The 20877-nt window shown below is 38.0% G+C and overlaps 1 protein-coding gene across 5 annotated transcripts in view; it reads right to left on the bottom strand.

Moving 5' to 3' along the window:
* Positions 1–4299: 4299 nt before the first annotated feature.
* The window catches only part of TUT7 (terminal uridylyl transferase 7), a 335549-nt gene continuing 318971 nt past the window's right edge, over positions 4300–20877 (bottom strand). For 4 of the 5 annotated variants that reach the window (XM_058445253.1, XM_058445251.1, XM_032164444.2 and 1 more), the window contains 3 exons: positions 19667–19782; positions 17851–18176; positions 4300–5308 (listed from right to left, as the gene is read on the bottom strand). In XM_058445253.1, coding sequence (XP_058301236.1) covers positions 5241–5308; positions 17851–18176; positions 19667–19782 — 510 coding nt within the window. In that variant the 3' untranslated portion in view covers positions 4300–5240. Of the gene's footprint in view, positions 5309–15353; positions 15418–17850; positions 18177–19666; positions 19783–20877 lie in introns of all 5 variants that reach the window. The other variant, XM_058445252.1, reaches the window with a different exon arrangement.

The following is a 20877-nucleotide window of genomic DNA, read 5'->3' on the forward strand; positions in this document are numbered from 1 at the left end:
CATCAAGACAGGTGGCATTTGTCATTGAAGTGCTAGAAGTGAAGGAAAAAGGGCAGGAGGGGTCTATGAAGCAGTCCTGGGGAGGACAGATTCGCAGTGTTTGAATGTGGAAAGAACTAATCAGTGAAACATTTTTTAAAGCCAAGTTTATCTTTGATCTCCTGCAGGTTCTGAAAGGATAGTTCAAAATTCCATCAAGTAGTTCTGACTTCCTGCTACAGAAATGCAATCGCATTGACAATAAGAGGACGCTTTTTTTTTTTCCTTTTCCTAAGCCTTATCTGCACATAAAGAAACTGGGGGCCGGGCGCGTGACTCACGCCCGTAATCCCAGCACTTTGGGAGGCCGAGGCGGGGAGATCACCTGAGGTCAGGAGTTCGAGACTAGGCTGGCCAACATGGTGAGACCCCATCTCTGCTAAAAATACAAAAATTAGCCGGGTGTGGTGGTGCACACCTGTCATCCCAGCTACTCAGGAGGCTGAGGCAGGAGAATCGCTTGAACCTGGGAGGCAGAGGTTGCAGTGAGCTGAGATCGTGCCACTGCACTCCCAGCCTGGGCAACGGATTGAGACTGTCTCAAAAAAAAAAAGAAAGGAAGGGAGAGAGAGAGAGACAGACAGAAAGAAAGAAAGAATAAAGAGAGAGAAAGAAAGAAAATAAAGAAAAGAAAGAAACTGGGGGCCGGGCGCAGTGGTTCATACGTGTAATCCCAGCACTTTGGGAGGCCGGAGGCGGGCAGATTACTTGCCATCAGGAGTTCTAGACCAGCCTGGCCAACATGGTGAAACTGTCTCTACTAAAAATACAAAAATTAGCCGGGCATGGTTGCGGGCACCTGTAATCCCAGCTACCCGGGAGGTGGAGGTTGCAGTGAGCCAAGATCGAGCCACTGCACCCCAGCCTGGGTGACAGAGCGAGACTGCATCTCGAAAGAAAGAAACTAAAAAAGGGATGGGAGGGAGGAAGGGAGGGAGGGAGGGACATAGAGAGGAGGTGGTGTGGTGGGTTTGTTTCTTGGCCTTCATCTTTGACTACCTGGGGGTTTGGGATCTCATATCCTCCCGCCTACAGATACTGTGAAGATTAAATGAGTTAATACAGGAGAAGGCCTTAGAGGGGTGCAAGGCATACAGCCTCACACAAATGGTAATTGTTAATGAGTATTTAAAGATGCCATGTATTGTGAAACTACTATAATGGTGGATAGATATCATTATGCGTTTGTCAAAACCCACACAATGTACACCACCAAGAGTGAACCCTAAGGTAAACTATGGGCACTGAGAGCTAATGATGTGTCCATGTAGGCTTAAGATTGTAACAAGTGTACCACTGTGGTGCAGAGTGACAGTGGGGCACTTGTGGAAACAAGGGATATATGCAGCTCTGTTTTTCTGCTTAACTTTGCTGTGAACCTAAAACAGCCCTAAAATTAAAATTTAATAAAAATAAAAGATGCCGTGTCATTTTTTTTCAGTTATTGACACATTACACAGTTGTGCAGCACTTTACAAGATTCAGAAAACTCCATGAGCATATTATATTATCTCATACTAGCCTCACAACTTTGAACTGAGTAGGGCAGAAGCACTGGCATGGCAGTTTTACAGATGCTGAAACTCAAGGATTTTAGTAGAGAGCATTAGACACTATTGAAAACATCTAGTCCTCAATTTTCTGATTCAGGATCCTGTGTATGTTTAACAGACTTCTTTCCTCTATTTAAGACCCACTAGTTAACAAAAACAAACAAACAAGAAAATCCCACTATTCAGTTTTTAACTTGGTTAGTTGTTTTGCACATAAGCATTAAGTCACATAATCTACTTGTTAGTTTCTAATATCACTGGAAACTGGCACAAGTCCCTGAAATAATGTTACGTTAGAATAAATAATTTTCACGATTATTTAAGTAGTATGTGAGCTTATCTCAGAGCAGCAGCTGTCCAGTGGTGTCAAAATGAGGTGGGTGTGGGAAGTGTCAACAGAGTTACAAGCTGTAACCACTTTTAGATTTCTGCTAATATGTGACAGAACTTACAATAGGGAACTGTTTCACCCCGCACTTCAGGTATTAGTTTCATAGTTCTAGACATTTAAAAAAGTGTTTTCCTGGTAAGACCTCACTTGATTATCACAACTGTGTGGAAAGCCAAGAATGGTTTCCATTTTATAGGAATGGAAACTGAACTGCCTGAGATTAGGGGACTGCCACACAGTTGGAAAACGAGGTGGGCCAGACCTTGTCTAAGTCTAGAGTTCCATTCAGTGGAAAGTCTATATAGTTCTTGACTGCTGCTGTCCAAATATGCCTGCTTCCAAAGAAAAAACTACCGAGGGCTTTACAGTTTTACAGGGGTTTGTTAAATTCTGTTTTCAACGTGTGTGTGTATATTTTTGCTTGTAACACTGAACTCTATTGATGTGTCTATCCAGGATCTTTTCCACTCAGGAAAGATTAAAAAAAAAGTAGAAGCCATTTGTCAAACATATTTCAAGAAGAAAAATACACTGAAGTTATCTAAGAACATTTAAAAACATTTTTGCACACTGCTGATACTGCACATTGGGCAAGAGTTTTGTTCTTGTTGTTTTTTGAGATGGAGTCTTGCTCTGTTGCTGAGGCTGGAGTACAGTGGTGCAATCTTGGCTCACTGCAACCTCTGCCTCCTGGGTTCAAGTGATTCTCCTGCCTCAGCCTCCCGAGTAGCTGGGATTACAGATGCCCATTACCAAGTCCGGCTAATTTTTGTATATTTAGTAGAGACGGGGTTTTGCCATGTTGGCCAGGCTGGTCTCGAACTCCTGACCTCAAGTGATCTGCCCACCTCGGCCTCCCGAAGTGCTGGGATTACAGGGGTAAGCCACTGCATCCAGCCGAGCAAGAGTTTTAAACATCATAAATTGGGGCCACTGGACCACTGCTATACAAAAGAGATTTCATATTTTTGTTCCTGAGAGAAGGTGGCAAGGAGAACCTTGGTAGTGGGGCATTTGCACAGCTTAAGACAGATAAGCCGGCTGCACTTGAAAGATAGCTAGGCCAAAGGACTTAGCAAAGAGCAGACGTTTTGGCATCCCAGCTGAGGCAGCAAGATGGAGCTGTGACCACATCCAAGTAAAGAATCAAGGGCAATCCATTATCCAGGCCTGCTGGCAAATACTGCTCATTGTCCCATGGATCCAGTGTGAGGTATTGAAAATCAAACAAAAGACCTAGTACTTTGGGCAGAAGCTACCATAAGGATCAGATTAAAATGTAGGAAACTTTTAATATCCTTAAAGGGATACAAGAAAACATGGCTCCTATGAAAAGGAAGAGAATATAAGTAAACTAAAGAAATGAGAGGCAAAGGAAGGTCAGTGAGGTAAATTCCAAAAAATTAGAAGTGCAATGAGAAAATCCGTATTAGAAACAGGAAGCACCAGAATGACAGTAAAAATTAAGCCAGTCATGTAGAGATTAAACTTGAAGTTTTCCTAGCATGAAAAGTCACTGGATAGATGTATTTCTATATTGAGGTAATTTTCTTTCTGAATTACAGGGATAAAATTAAAAAACAGAAGCACCCAGGCAGAAAAACAAAACCTACAAGAGAACAAAAATTAGACTGGTCTTAGACTTGTCTTCTGCTATAATGCTAGAAAACAACAGAACAGAATCAATGGGCTTTTCAAAGAAAAGTGTGACAAGCATTGTAAGCCTAGTCGACTTTCATGCATGAGTTAAAGAGAAGAAACCAGAAGGGGGGCAGCTGAGGACGGTCACGTAGAGCAGCATCAGCCCAGGTTGCGTCATTGATTAGTTTGCGTTCAAAATGAGTAGGAAATGATCACTAATTCTTTCTACCATGGCCTCCAAATTCTGAAGTCTTTAATTTTGATATGATTTGTCTTTAGCTAGACTGTCTTCAAATAATTTTTTAAAAAAGAAGGGCACAGGGATGTGCGTCTTCTGAGTCCTCAAACATCCAGAATGTTCATCCAGCAAGCACCCCCGAGCCTCCCTGTCTACAAATTCCCCGCCCCCCCCACCCCCATCTGTGCCTTTTATAATAACAAATTTATACGTTCCCAGAGCCTGGAACACACTGGATGTTAACACACCAATGATTGCAAGGGCACAAGTCAAAGGGAAGTCTGTGTACACTATTTTAGGGGAGTGTATTTGTCCTTTCTTCTTTTTTGTTAAACTCTTCTTACTATCATTCCCAATGTCCTCACTCCTTGATGTTTTCTTTTTTTTTTTTTCCAGGAAATTTAGGAATCTTTCACTAGAAAACAATGTAGATAAAATTACAGGTTGAAATTTTGATTTTATTTCAAAATGATAAATAAACCAAGGCATAGTTCTGGCCAGGTGCTATGTCTGCAGGGCTTTTGAAATTAAACAGTCCAGGAGGGCTCCAGTCAGACCCAGAATGACACCAGCCACACTTGTGACTGGCAGAGATAACCTCTTTGATCTTCAGGAATTTTAAAAGTTCTTCATCCTAATTTCTGAGTATCATAAAAAGTAAAAAGTACTTTCATTTTATTTTTCCTTTGAAAATGTTTTCAGAGGCAAACAGGACTACTTGTTTTCCTTACTTCATTTTTATAAGCATAGTAGTTACATGTCAATTTACTTAAAATTAGAGAGGGAAACTCCAGAGACCTGAGTGGCACTGCCCATCCCCTGAAGGTCCACATAAATAGGTACTCATGTTCATGTTATCATGTCTACAAATAGCAATAAAATGATGTCCGTAAATCGGAAGTACAGCAGTAGCAGTTAATACATATTTGATATGTGTTCACACCAGGATTCAGTAAACAACAATAAATATAATTTCCCCTCTTCAAAACAAAAAATGGATTTATACGGAAAAAGGGTTAATTTACTTGGGGTTTATCAGCACACCATTTTTAATGTGCTTTGAAAGAATTAAAAACCATGAATCTGTATTCACTGAATACCGGTTCATAGTTACATTTTTTCTTTTAACCTGGCTTAAATACATACATCATGACTTTCTATTAAAATCCTTAAATCTATGGGGATGTGTGGTAGATAAGACTATATTAAAAATTTTTCCTCATTAAGAATTTCATTAAATTAAAAAAAAAATCTGACATTTCCCTTAAATGTTAAGTTGAAGCCTGATCTACACTGCTGTGTCCTGTGAAATGAACCTAATTTTCCGAGTGAATAGGAATGCCTGAGTGGCCATTTAGAGTGCTGCATTTTCCTTCCCTCATGATTCCTGCTGGGTCCTCTTCGCTGAGGCTTTTCCCTGAGTCATATATTTACTGGAAAGGCTACCTAGAGGAGGGGAAGAAACAAAACCCAATATAAATGAAACAAGCCTCACTTTATGACAAAAGCCATAAAATTACTTCTTATTAATTAGTCACAAAAGCTTCATACTAGAATTGGTCACTTGTTTTGAATCAAGTAATAAGAGTAGATATTGAAAAGTATATATGCACATGATCAATTAAATATAAGCTTAGTCAAAATTTTTTCTGAATGCAGACAGGTTCCTAGAGTGATCTCATTTTAATACATTTACATATTCACTATTTCCATGTTGGTACAGAGCACCAGACAAACTTAAGATTCTGCCTTGTATAATTCAGTATCTTCATTTGCAACCAAACAAAATAGATTGCAAAGAATTATCCGGCCAGAAATAAATATCTTAGATCATTACTCTGCAGATACGAAGCTGTGGATGGTAATCATTGTAACAATAACTTATTGATATAAAAGGAAAAAAGGAAATTTATTATATTTACAGGTGGAGGACACAAATGAGGATTACTGATTAAAACCAATACCACAGAATAGTTACTAAATTTTGTTCTGGAGTCTGAACAAATAGATCAACCAAAAAAACTGAAGAGACCTGAGAAATTCTTAAGTGATTATATGTAACAAAGTAATACATAATGAAGTTTGCATTTCAAACCAATGGGGGAAAGTATGAATTATTCAATAACTGTATTATGTCAAATAAGTAATTTTGGAAGGGAAGAAGGGAGGTAGTTTCCCTCCTCACACCATATCCTTCTTCTCTACCCATTTCCAAGTGAACTACAGAATTAAATGTAACTATAAGAAAGTTAGAGCATAAGAAATATTGAGTATTTAGGTAATCCTGGGGTAGGGTAAGAGTTTCCTAAGCACACTACCATACTTAATGAACTTGTAAGTCACCAGAGAAAAGAATGAACACCAATAGATAACTAGGTAATGAAAAGGTAATATATAAAATAGAAAAAAAAATGGCATAAGTATATGAAAAAATTCAATATCAAGGGTAATCAATGAAATGCAAATTAAAACTATCAATTTTTGGTTGCCAAATTATTAGAAGGAAGAAGATCAGGAGGTGGGTAGAAATTCTGCTAAATAAATATTCATAAAAACCTTATAATTTAACAATGCAAAGAACTTAAAATCCAAAACTTATGATATGACCAAGTATATGATGAACTATGTACATAATAGATTATTAGGTATACACAGAAGAATAATAATATGAAAAAACAAGGTATAAAACTATATAAATAGCATTTTCAAAAAACTAAAATATACCCCACCAATCATGTATTTGGTGCCTCATTTTCTTTATCTGTAAAATGAGGACAATAATACCTGCCCCCTTGAAGTTGTTGTGAAGATTAGATGAATACATGTAAAGCAATTGGAATAGTACTTGGTCCTAGAAAATGCTTAATAAATGTTAACTATTATTATATTAATGTAAAAAGACAGGAAAACTTTATCCCCAAAACCTAAGTAGTAGTTAATGCTAGAATGGAGGGAGTATAGATGGTTTTTATTTTCTTCATTTTACTTAACATTACTTTCTAAATTTTCCATAGCAAACATAGTAAGTATGCAAATAAAAACATTCCCTAAACACATAGTTTTCAAAGCAGGACATCTAGATACGCAACTCACAACGAAAAATATCAGCCAGGGAATTCAGTAAGAAATTTCAGTCAGGAAGAAACAAAGTACTCTATTGTTCTACCACTGTATTATTTATGCCACAAAGTGTCTACTAGTCTGCAGGCACCCATCTTCCATATTGTGAACTGCACAAAGTATGGAGATTCGGCTTTTCAGCCAGGCGGTGGCTCATGCCTGTAATCCCAGCACTTTGGGAGGCCAAGGCGGGCAGACTGCCTGAGCTCAGGAGTTCGAGACCAGCCTGGGCAACACGGGAAACCTTGTCTCTACTAAAATACAAAAAAAAAAAAAAATTAGCTGGGTATGGCAGCGGCGCACTAGTAGTCCCAGCTACTCAGGAGGCTGAGGCAGGAGAATTGCTTGAACCCAGGAGTGGAGGTTGCCGTAAGCCAAGATCATGCCATTGCACTCCAGCCTGGGCGACAGAGTGAGACTCCATCTCAAAAAAGAAAGAAAAGAGATTAGGCTTTTCACTAGAGGAAAAAGTGAGGAAAATCTGAGGATCACTACCTCATACTTTATACACATATAAACTCTGGATGAATTAAAGGTCTAAATAGAAGAAACAAAGTTTTAAAGCTGTTAGAAGAAAATAGAGATGGATATCTTTATGACCTCAGGTTAGAGAAGAATTTCTTAAAGATGACCCTAAATTATGAACCAAATGATGATGAAAACTAATTATGGAAAACTAATAATTTATCTCAAAATTAAAAACTTTGGAATGGCAATACACACAAAAAGTTGAAACAAGATATACTGCAGGTAGACACTTGAAATTTATAAAATAATAAAAGAGCGGTATTCAGAATAAATGAAGAACCTTTAAAAATTAATAGGGAAATAATTCAATGGGAAAATGGGCAAATGATTTGGACAGACAATTCACAGAAGAGGAACTCCAAATGGCCAATAAACATGTAAAAAGGGCCTGTAATCCCAGCATTTTGGGAGGCTGAGGTGGGCGGACCACTTGAGGTCAGGAGTTCAAGGCCAGCCTGGCCAACATGGTGAAACCCTGTCTCTACTAAAAACACAAAAATTAGCCGAGTGTCATGGTATGTGCTTGTAATCCCAGCTACTTGGGAGACAGGAGGCAGGAGAATCGCTTGAATCCAGGAGGCAGACATTGTGGTGAGCCAAGATTGTGCCACTGCACTCCAGCCTGGGCAACGAGAGTAGAACTCCATCTCAAAAAAAAAAAAAGTAAAAGGGCCCCTTACATCACCAGAGTCATACAAATACACATGAGAACAACACCAAAGTAGTTTTCATCCATCAGACTTGCAAAAATGAAAATTCTGAAAAAAAAAAATCAAGTATTTGGAAGGATACATAGAAATGACCCACACACTGCTGGTGGGAGTTCTAATTATTTCAGCCAATACAAGTGTAATCTGATAGAATCTAACTAAAATGCACATAGCTATGACCTAACGATTTGACTTGTAGACACACAAACCCTAAAGAATCTCTCATACATGCTCAAGGGGACTTCCACAAGGATGTTCACTATAGCACTGTTAATAACAGCAGAATATTGAATACAACCTAAAACTGGGTAATAAATACATAGAATATTTTGTATTCACAGGGTGGAATACTGTAAAGAAAAAAACCCAAATCTAAAAACAGCAACATATAAAAATTTTAAAATAGATGAGGTCTAGTTTGTTGCCCAGTCTGGAGTGCAGTGCAGTGACTATTCACAGGTGCTATCATTGCATACTACAGTGTCAGATCTCCCAGGCTCAAGCCATCCTCCTGCCTCAGCCTCCTGAGTGGCTGAGACTGCATGCCCGTGCCACCATCCCCGGTTTGTAGGACATTCTTATTATATGCCATGATATGCCATTTAAATTTAAAAATTCACGAAGGAGAAACATATGTTAAGGAATACATATGGAAGAGTACAAAAAATGAACCAGAAGGGGCTGGGCGCAGTGGCTCACACCTGTAATCCCAGCTACTTGGGAGGCTGAGGCAGAAGAATCACTGGAACCTAGGAGGTGAAGGTTGCAGTGAGCAGAGATCACACCACTACACTCCAGCCTGGATGACAGAGGGAGACTTTGTCTCAAAAAAAAAAAAAAAAAAAGGAAACTTGGAGACTTAACCTCATAATAATGGATGTTTCTAGGGCTGAGAGGGACATGACAGAGGAAACGATGTTGGTGATGGTACCCAAGGCACTTCCACTACCTCAGTGACAGGTCTTTTATTTTAAAAAAAAAAAAAAAAAAAAAAAAAAAAGATTGAGCCAGGCACAGGTGGCTCATGCCTGTGAGCTACTTGGGAGGCTGAGGTGGGAGGATTTCTTGAGCCCAGGAGTTCGAGGTTGCAGTGAGCTATGATTGTGCCACTGCACTCCTACCTGGGTGACAGAGTGAAACTCTTCTAAAAGAAAAAAAAAAAATTGAAAAACAATGCCAATTCTCTAGATGGTAAGTTAGTTATTGTTATACTGCTACTTGTCCCTGTTTCTGTTTTTCCCAAAATGTTAAACCCTTTGGTAAGTATAGTACTAGTAGTTTTACTATTGTAGCATTTAAACATGTGATCTACTATATCAGAAAAATCTTCACTATACTTGAATATAAAATATTTCCGTGTAAAAAAACAAAAATACTAGAAATAACACATGAATGAATTTTTATATAATATAGAGGAATAATATGGCATTTATAAAATTTGGTAAGCATGATAAGAAACCATGCAAAAGTTCGCTAGATCACACTATTAAAACAAACATTCATCTGTATGGCAAACACATATAAGTGAGGTTAAAAGAATAATAAACTGGGCCGGGTAGAGTGGCTCATGCCTGTAATCCCAGCACTTCTGGAAACGGAGGAGGATCATCTGAGCCCAAGAGTTCAAGACGAGCCTGGGCAACATGGCGAGACCCTGTCTCTACAAAAAAATTTTAAAAATCAGCTGAGTGTGGTGTCATTCGCTTATGGTCCCAGCTACTCAGGAGACTGAGATGGGAGGATCGCTTGAGAGTTCAAGGCTGTAGTAAGCTATAATTGAGCCACTGCACTCCAGCCTGGGCGACAGTGAGACCCTGTCAAGAATACTCCAGTACAAAAGTACAAAGAAAGACAGATGAAATCATGTAAAAAAAAAAAAAGGTAAAATTCAATGGTAATAATAGGAATTCAAGCAGGTATAAAATGAAAGAAAGACTATCCCAATGAAGTCAGGGTAGGGGAAACAATGTCACTGACTCTCCGGGATTGTCAACAATCACAATTTGGGAATACTGGCATCACTGTCAAAATGTGCATACTTTTAAACCTATCATTCTTATGAGCGGGAATGTATCCTGATGAAATAACTAGACAAATATGTGACTATTCATTAGAGTGTTTTATATAAATGGTGCTCTTCCAACCTGGGTCCATGTGTTCCTGAGCCTACCTGACAGGGTATGTGGCTTGATCTTGGTTCACTGCAGCCTCCACCTCCCAGGTTCAAGTGATTCTCCTGCCCTCAGCCTCCTGAGCAGCTGGGATTATAGGCGCACACCAGTACACCTGACTAAATTTGTATTTTTAGTAGAGATGGGGTTTCACCATGTTGGCCAGGCTGGTCTTGGAACTCCCAACCTCAGGTGATCCACCCGTCTCGGTGTCTCAAAGTGCTAGGATTACAGGCGTGAGCCACAGCGCCCAGCCACAAGGATAGTTTTAAGAGAGTCAATTTCCAGCTCTTCAACTTCCATATGTACTCTTTCTTAAAAATTATATGCCTGTGAATGCCTGTGTGGTCAAGGCTTAGGCTGGTTTTCAGGAATCACTCCACCTGTCCTTTCTAACTCCCCTTTCACAATTATTCACCTACTTTACGAAAGAAAGGCATATCCCCTAACCAGTCAAATCTTACTGTGGTGTATTGCCATGAGGCAAAAAAAACCCAGAGAAGAGGAAAAGCAAACAAAATGCTGGTATCTGTGGTGAATGTAAACGCCTCTAATAAAAATCCAGATTTTTAGCTTTCATAAAATTACATTGATAGTGGATGATCATTACAAATAATTTTTGATGATACATCACTGTGATTTTTGGTCATGTAATTAAGAAGGAATCAAAATAATTGAGTGGCACTATTGTAATATATCTTCTATTCCCAAACTCAAAGTATTTCTATTATTTTTAATTTGCTATCATAAAGAATATTGGGGTTTTTCCATTTTTATCAACTATAAAAACAAAAAAATTAGGGATAGAAAAGGAACAGTTTCATTCATGCAGTAAATAATATCGACCCAAAGATACATGAATGTATAGGGAAAAAATCTCATCTTTCTTATTAAATAAAAGTTGTTGTAAGTAAACATAAAAAGTAATTATTATTTTTTTAATATTTGTTTTATTATTATTATTATATTTTAAGTTTTAGGGTACATGTGCATAATGTGCAGGTTTGTTACATATGTATACATGTGCCATGTTGGTGTGCTGCACCCATTAACTCGTCATTTAGCATTAGGTAAAAAAAAAAGTAATTTTTAATTAAAATTTGTAACATTTGTTTTGATCAATTATATATTGTAATAATTGTGAAAACTCAATATAGAAGATATTTTCATCCTTTGAGATTTAATAAAAAGCTTAAAAATTCAATTTATAGAAAATAGGGTCTAGCTTGTCGCCCCTGTCATTTTTGTTGCAGATAAGCATGATAAGCTACTCAATAAAATATTTGAAAATATGTGTAATAAAAATACATCATCTCAGGGAGAAGTTCAAACAAACAAACAAAATATATCATCTTATGCTGAAATTCTGTAGAAGTACAACAAAGGAATTCAAGGAGGAAAGGGAAATGATATATAATTTTTGCCTGTTAAAGAAGAGCTGAGCTGCATATAAATGATGGTGGGTATGAAAAAGCAATAATATTTATACTTCATTTGATACATTTAAGGCTGATTTAAAAGTTTTATTTTAAAATGTCAGTATTTACAGCCCCCTCCCCCAAGAAATTACATGCTTTGCAACTACAATGAAAGATTTAGGTATCAACTTTAAGTACAAGGAAATATATGGACTTTCAATATTTTGGGAAAGAATATGCAAGCACAAGTTGTGAAGACACTTGATATATCAAATATGTGAAAACAGCCAGTCCATTAATAAGACATGATTAAATAAACAATGGTATATTAATACACTAGAATATTCAAAGAAGGGTATCAACAAGAATGATCTATATTCACTGACAATGAGCTCTCCCCATACTATTTTAAAAAGTATTTCTATTATTTTAAGCTTATTATCATAAAGAACACTGGTTTTCATTTTTTAAAATAAGCAGGCTTTAAAATTCTGGTCAATGATAAAAGCTGTAAAAGAATACATCACCATGAGGGCAAAAAGACATCCACCAATCTCTTAACAGCAACTCCAATTTTTCAGATTTCAAGCCATGAGATTAAAATGGAATAAATAAATAGACAGAGGTAGTTTTGTTTTTGTTTTTGTTTTTGGTAATTTTCTTTACCAAAAAAAGGGTAGGAAGATTAAGGAATAGAAAAAAAATTAGTTTTCTGAGATTCTCATACTGAATAAATTGCCATACATAAACCAGAGTCATCAACTTAAGCATAAAAATCAGTTTATCACTGTGGTACCACATCTCTACATCCTTTTGTTAAAAATTTCCATTATTTGTTTGTCCTATATGTTAGAAGAGATAAATTATAACAAGTGTTTGTTAACCACAGTAACAAAGGGCAGTGATAATTTACTGAGTGATGAGATGTGTTGGATGCTGTGTTAAGTGCTTTATCTACATGAACTTAATCCTTACAATAGTCCTGTGAGGTGTTAGCACCAATTTGCCAAAAAGGAAACTGAGGCACAGAGAGGTTGCATAACTTGACAGAGGTCACACAACTAGTAAATGGTTGGGCTGGATTTCAAACTCAAGTGTCTCACTCTAAAACTCATGTCCTTGACCATTCTCCTGCTTTGTCTTTTTATTCCTTCCAAATAAGTTCACCTCTAATCAATAAAACCTACTGAATATCTAAGGCATTGTGTGCAGGGGGTAGAGGGGGAGGGAGGTAACAACGAAGAGCAAGGACATTCATGGGAATTTCTATCTACTATGATCTCCTTTGGGAGTAAACTATATGCAACCAGAGGAAAGGATGGGGGTAGGTATCAGGAGAGGAAAGAGAACTTGACTGAGTGCCTACTCTGGGCAGTACTTTAATCTTCTTAGCACCCTATGAGAAAAACGATGTTAACACCAATTTTATAGATGACACATCTGGAGCTCAAAGAAACCACATCTCTTGCCTAAGGTCAATACACCATATATGAGAGTAGGGGCTGTCTGTATCAACATGCTTTCTTGAGAAACTACAAGTGGGCCAAAGACATACTTAGTACTATAGAAAGGAAGAGCTGTGGGGAAATTAATACCACTTACAGGTGAGATACAGTTCACATTTATAACAACATAGATAATTTGGATACATATATCACAGATAAACTAGACAGCTATATCATCTGACATATACTTATTTGGAAGAGTCTAATTTATTGAATAGGATAGATTTTAACCACCTATAAATGTCTTCTTTTTTCTGGTATAAAGTAACATAATTATTGCAATACATTTTTCCTGTAGTAAATTTAAGTTAATACTTTTTTTCCAGTTGCTCAAAAGATTTATAAATATGTAGGTTTTTTACTCAGAAGATAATTACAGAAATCATAACTTATTGTCAATGCCATTTCTAGGTATATGCCTAGCATCTATATTTCTCTCTCAATTGAACAATGCTGGCACTGGAAGACTTGGTGATACCCTGAAGGAATAACATCAATGCAATCACCACCACGAACCTTTTCTCCTTTTCTCTGCTCTCACTATATGCAGGCACTGTTCTAAGTACTTTTACATGGATTTCTCAACATCCCTGTCAGGTATTATTATTACCCCCCTTTTACACATGAGAAAACTGAGGCATATGGAGGATAAGGCAGTCTCTCAGGATCACAAAGCTAGAAATTACACCCACGTAATTGTAAACACTATGCTACATTATTCTCGGCAAAATGAACACCTTGGCTACGCAAGAATTAGTTTTTTTTCCCCTATATAAAGTGTTCAGAAAGTATCTGCTCAAGGCTGAAGCTTATGGCCAGGTGTGGCAGCTCATATCTATCATTTTAGTATTTTGGGAGGCCAAGGTGGGAGGATCACATGAGGCCAGGAGTTCAAGACCAGTCTGGGCAACATAGTGAGACCACATCTCTACAAATCGGGAGGCTGAGGTGGCTTGGTTTCTAAGTAGCTACCCTGCTTCCACACAGCAGCCATAATGAACCTTTTAAAACAGGATTCAGATAATATCACTCCTTGGCTCAAAACCCTACAATAGTCTCTCATTTCACTCAGAGGGAGAAAAAAAAACAACAAAAACAGTACCTACCACTGCTGAAGGCGCTTCATAACCTAGATCTATCCACCCTCTGACTTCACCTCTACCACTCACTCACCCTCCTGCCTGCTCCACTTTTTTTTTTTTTTTTTTTCAAATTTCTTCTGTCTCTCAAGTTTCCAATCCTGTTCCACTCCTGCCACACTGCCTCAGTGACGCTGTAGGACAACACCTGTTTCCATCTCTGAGTTTACCAGTCTAACAGCAATTTCCCCGGACTGGCCCCTTTGTTTCATTTGATTCTTTGCTTAAATGTTACTTTACCAGACAGGCTGCCTCCTTAGCCAACCATTCTCTTTCCCTTTTCTTGTTTTATTATTTCTTCCTAGCATTTGCCACCACATGACATATTATCTCTGTATCTCTTTATTGTCTACCTCTTCTGAGAAGGATGCAGAGTAAATGAGAGAAGGGGCTTTGCTTGTTCACTGCTGTATCTTCAGTGTTGAGGCCAGTGTCCTGAACTTGGAAAGGGAGGGGAGAGGCTGGATAACTATTTGTTGAAAGAATGAATAAATGAAGTAGCTGAGAGGTAACAGTGGAGTTCAGGCTAAAGGTTACTTTTTTCCTTACTTTGTGTGTGGCAAATACTCCCCAGGAGGAGAAAACACTGCTGGCAAGACAGCAGCAACAAAAAGCATGGGACTGGAACAAATAATTGAAGACTCTGGTTGCCACTCGTGGGTGGTATAAACATCACTTGGAATTTACAAAACACACAGGCCCATGCTTAACCACTGAAGAATTAGCTTTAGGAAATAAAGGTAGAGGATGGGCAACCGTATGTTTTAAAGTTCCCCCAAGTGATTCTGATGTCCAATCCCTGTTAAAAGCATGTATTCAGAGAAAGAGTCTCAAAAGGCATGTGGTAAAGTATGCAGTAAATAAAATAACACACATTTGTTTTTTTTAAAACCCACATACCTGACTGGGGACTCAAAAATATTGCTGTTTTTTGTTTCTTTTTGTCTTCATGTAAAAGCACTGCCTAAAAAATGAAATAGACTGGTTTACAAAATCGAAAGGAAGAGCATCTGAAACAGCCTTAAAACTGAAACCATATCCAAGCAGAGCTGAAATAAGGAATATGGGTGGCAGAATTTTGCAAGTTAACTGAAAAGCAAGACCATGGGCAGGAGTTCTGAAACAAAGCCCTGCCATCCGGTGCCCAGTAAGCCTCACCACGCACCACACCCGTGCGGCACAGACAGGAGTGCTGCGGGTCAGCCAGAGGAAGGAGGGCCCAGGCTGCCAGCACAGTGCAAGGACCTGGTGCAGAGCTGAGAGCACTCAGGGAGCAGCTCCTGAGTGAAAAGATGACAGACATGCCTCCTTCTCCGTTTGAGCTAGGTTTACCTGAACAAATAGACCAGTTGGTTTCAATGGGACAGGTGAGGGGGATCCAAACATACAATCTGATTTAGACATCCCTAAAAAAGAAATTAGCACTTTTTGTTCCTACTTTAAATTGAAAGCAGTAGCCCTGTTTTCAAACTTTCACATAGAGACTTGGTGTGACAGAAGCTCCACTCAGTACACTGTGTGGACAAAGGAGCAAATATCTAAAGAAACGAGAGAGCAGCATAATTTTTAGACAGGAAGAAGCAGCTGATTATTTTTTAACTGCCGCCAAAGGAAATTCCTTATATCTATCCCCATGCCTCCACTGTCATTTCACTTTTAAAATATGATGACTACTAACTTTAATGTGTCAAGACTGCATTCTGGAGGGACCACATTTCTAGATAAGTGCTCTTCCTTATGCTTGATAATCCCCCTGCCACCCAGACTACCCGCCCCCCATCTTTTTGAGTTGCTGCTGTCCCCACAGGCTGCCAAAATCACTGGTCTAACTGTTGTGAGAGCTTCCCTAGTACACAACTTAAAACTTGCTGCTAGCGAGAAAAAAGAAATTCATCAAAGCTGGGGCAAATTCTCCACTTTGTTGTACCAAAGAGGAAGACTGTAACAATGTTTCAGTCATGAGTAATCAACACAGGCCTTGAGAATAGGGAATATTTGGGGAATAATTTTGGGAATACTATTTAAAACTTATCTATACTATTTACAGTTTCCTTACCTGTAAAACAGCAGATACTAATGCATTTAATGAAGCTGTTGTAAAAATTAAATGAAATTATCCATGTAAAGTACTTAAAATAGTGCCTAACTCATAGTGAATGCTCAATGAATGTTAGCAACTATTATTATTGTAATTTCTTTTAAATACATTTTCCTCTTAAAACAACAAACGAAAATCACTTTATTCTGGTATATGTCCCATGTGAGCAGCTAAAGCTGTATCTTTCATAAACATTTAAACCCTACTCTAAAAATAATAGATAAAAATTTTTAAATATTTTTCTTTTCATATAAAGCTCCTTTAAAAAAGAATGGGTATGATCTAAAAATCTCCTGTCTTAAAAAAAGATACACTATATTGCTGAATATGATAAAATAAAATAGAAGAGAGGTATTCTTGTTCCAAGAACTATACACATGGAGTATTTTAAGGAAACTGTAAAGCAGCTGACACTTTATGCTGTCCACAAACATATATATACAACTGAGGATAGCGACAGGATTGACTTTAATTAGAAAAAAATTACTTCCCAATATTTCTTTTCTATGCTTATCAAATTTCATCACTTGCATAGTTCTGAGAAGTGAGAATGTAAATTGCTTTGTAAATCATTACTTATTATACACACACAAGGTACCCTTATAGTTAGTAGTCTGCTTAAAAGGTGCCTACAATAGACATTTCACCCATTTAGCAAAAATGGCCAATTTGTATTTAACAACTCAAAGGGGCCAGATTTGTGGATGGTGTTAATGACTGCTAATAGGTATTTTCTTCGTCATAAGAATAATCATGCTCACTTGTAGAAAATCAAAATGACAAAATCTACAGAAAAAAATCTTCCATAATTCCCCTCTGCAGATTCACCCACTGCTAACTATGCAGCCTATTTCTTTCTGTTCCCTTTTCTATGCATGTGCCTGTGTGTGGCTCACCTGTGTACAGAGCATGGTGTCGAGATAACTCTAGCTACCGCCACCCCTGTGAATTGATTTCACAAGTACATATACCAAGTAGCAAAGCTCAAGTTGTGGCTTCTTTTCTGGTCACTGAGGCTACATTTGCAGGTACCAGGGATGACTACACTTTCACCTCACTGATAATCTTAGAAAAGTTCACCAAATGACTCTCATAAGACTCTAAATAAAGCCAGGAATAAGATATATGGAGGACCAACATTAAAGGAGGGGGAAGGATTTTACTTTCTTAAAAACAAGATCTTTTTTGAGTAAATATATTGGTAAAGAAATAAAGATAACTAAAATAGTAAAGAGCTCTAAAAAGGAGATTTCCCTTGAGATGTTAGAGCAAACATCAAGGTGTGATAGGTGTCCATACCTGAAGAGCCTTTAAACTGTGGGCATTCCTTTTTAATGTGCCCTTCTCTTCCACAAATAAAACAACGTTTTTCTCTTAAGTCTTTGTCATCCTGTCTCTTCCATTTTTCTACTGGTGGCCTGAGGATCTTCTCCCTCCCCAAGTCAGCAGCTGCCCGCGTTGGCTTGGCTTTCTGAGGTGTGCACTGTATGGGCTTATCTTCTTTTGTTGACACCTCCCTTTCTGTGTACTTGTTGTGAATTTCTTTGTCCTCTTTGCTTCTTTTTTCCTTGTTCTCAGGGTATCTTTGGTTCAGGGCATCTTCCTGATCTCGCCGCCGTCTTACTCTGTGGAAGATATCATTTTAGTAGCAAAAATCTAAACAGAAGCCTAACAAAATATTAAGGCAATTCCCAAAATATTAAGGCAATTCTAGATTTAAGAGACAACCAGGAATAGAAAGTATTAAAAGGAAAAGCAAGAACCTAAATGAAAATCCATCTTCTCTATTAAGATGCTCCCTCAGGGTTTAAGGGTGCAGTTTTTCTTCTTCATTTTCAAAGTTGCTCTAGTGCTGTAAAACCAATAACTGCAATTAGTGGCACTCCTTGGTTGAATGCCTACTTTGACACTGATGTAATGAAAGGCAAATCATCCGTGGAGTGATTTCTTGAACAGCCTTTCTGGCGCATTAGCATTCTTTCTTTACTTGGCACTGGAAATTTTAGATGTGAAGGCTTAAATTCACAAAGGAACAATGGTTATAAGATTTATGCTCTTAAAATGTCAAAATCATTTCTCCCTTGTCCTAATAATCACTGATTTTTGAGTAATGAAAAAAAGGACTGAAAAAAAAAAAAGCTTCCCAAATTCCAGATGGTAACCTAATTTGAGCACCATGTTTTAAAATATTATTGTGCAGTTAAAAACACCACCACTACCACCCAAAACAACGTGTCCCAGGCAAGCAAGTAAAAACATGTCTCTCTTGCCCCCCCAATAAATGCCACCAGAAGAAAGCATGGGGACTAAACTGCATGGCTTACCTACTCACAACAATTATTAAGGGTTAAGTGGAATACAAACAAAGAGTGCTAAAATCCAGTGAACTGTTTGTGAATATAAATCCCAACGTGCTGAACAGTTACTGTACATTAGAAATGTAACTGAGATCCTGAAGGAACTCATTTGACTGTTTACTGACTGAAATGATTCTGAACCTCTCACTACTGTAAAAAGGAAGAATTTTTGTTTCCTCTTTTCACCATGTTGGCAAGGCTGGTCTTGAACTCCTGGCCTCAAGTGATCCGCCTGCCTTGGCCTCCCAAAGTGCTGGGATTACAGGCATGAGCTACTACACCTGGGCTTTTTTTTTTTTTTTTTGAGACAGAATCTTGCTCTGTTGCCCAGGCTGGAGTGCAATGGCGTGATCTGGGCTCACTGCAATCTCCGCCTCCCGGGTTCAAGCGATTCTCCAACCTCAGCCTCCCAAGTAGCTGGGACTACAGGTGCCCGCCACCATGCTTGGCTAATTTTTAGTAGAGATGAGGTTTCACCATGTGAGTCAGGCTGGTCTTGAACTCCTGACCTCAGGTGATCCACTCGCCTTGGCCTCCCAAAGTCCTGGGATTACAGGTGTGAACCACTGCACCCGGCCTAAAGTCATGTTTTAAAATCACTTCATTTCATTAAAAAATAAAATTAAAAAACTTAAATGTATCTGAAAAACTGCTGGATTTTACACAAGTGTATTTTCTTTGTTATAATAGTACCTCATTTAAAAATTGGGACATTAAGAAAATAAAAACACAACCACCCCCTTTGAACATTTACTTACTTTCTCCTCATAGGACAGTCCTTCATGAAGTGTCCGATTTTCCCACAAATTCGACAACATCTATCATTTGGGGCCAGCTCTCCTTCAGTTAACACATCTGGATCAAAAAAGTATTCCTAGAAGAACATAAATATATAAAAGCCTGAACTATTCATGTGAGATCGGAACACAAAACTAACCAGATATTAAACAGTCCTCTTACAATTCAATGTTGATATAACATTACTTTTAATAAATATTATTTATACTGCTTAATTCCAAACAAAATCTAAAACCATCAAGGTCTAACTCAGGATAGTTTTAACTAAATCCATTTTTGTTTATTCCTTTTAGTCATGCAGAGCACTCGTGAGCCCTAATCCTAAAGGTTTAAGCACACTTCTAAAGAAGCGGATGAGTCAGCTTTTCCAGGATGTGGGAGGGAGCTGAGGCCAGGTACACAGGCTTTGTCTCCTCATCAAATGACAAGGCTAAAACCTAATGAATTGAGAAACATGATTTGCATCATACAGATTACACTGAAGAAAAGAAAAAAAACTATGTGTTTCTACTTTGCTTAGTTGCGGCTGCTGAAGGAAAAATAACAGAACAAAGGAAACATAACGGTCTAGCCTGTAGCCTCTTTGTACTAAAATTAAGGTGGAGGCCAGCAACATGAGCATCCCCAGGGAGCTGGCTGGAAAAGCAGTCTTGAGCCTGATCCTAGACCTGCTGAATCAGAATCTGCACTTTAACAAAATCCTCGGGTGATGTGTTCGAACAAGTTTCAGAAGCACTGGTGTAGAAGCCACATCAATATCTAGCAAAAACCAGATGTACAGATGTAATCAAACACTGAATGTGCCTATAAAGCAATACACTTATGTTAAATTTTAAAAGTCTTCACTGGGAGTACAGAGGGAATAGGGGGTTGTTGGTCAAAGGGTACAAAGTTTCAGATAGGAGGAATAAGTTTGGAGATCTATTGCACAGCAGGGTGACTATAGTCAATAATAGTGTATATTTCAAGATAACTAAATCTCAAATGTCTCCCCACAAAAAATTGTGAGGTGATATATATATATATATATGTTAATTAACTTGATTTCATCCTTCCATATACATGTATCAAATCATCACGTTGCGTTCCATAAACTATGTCAATTAAAAATAAGATTAAAAAGTATAAGGAAATTAATGCAGAAAAATATAACATTATTCTTAGCAAGATC

This window comes from Hylobates moloch, unplaced genomic scaffold (assembly GCF_009828535.3).
Source record: "Hylobates moloch isolate HMO894 unplaced genomic scaffold, HMol_V3 SCAFFOLD_10, whole genome shotgun sequence".
In the NCBI taxonomy this organism is placed as follows: Eukaryota; Metazoa; Chordata; class Mammalia; order Primates; family Hylobatidae; genus Hylobates; species Hylobates moloch.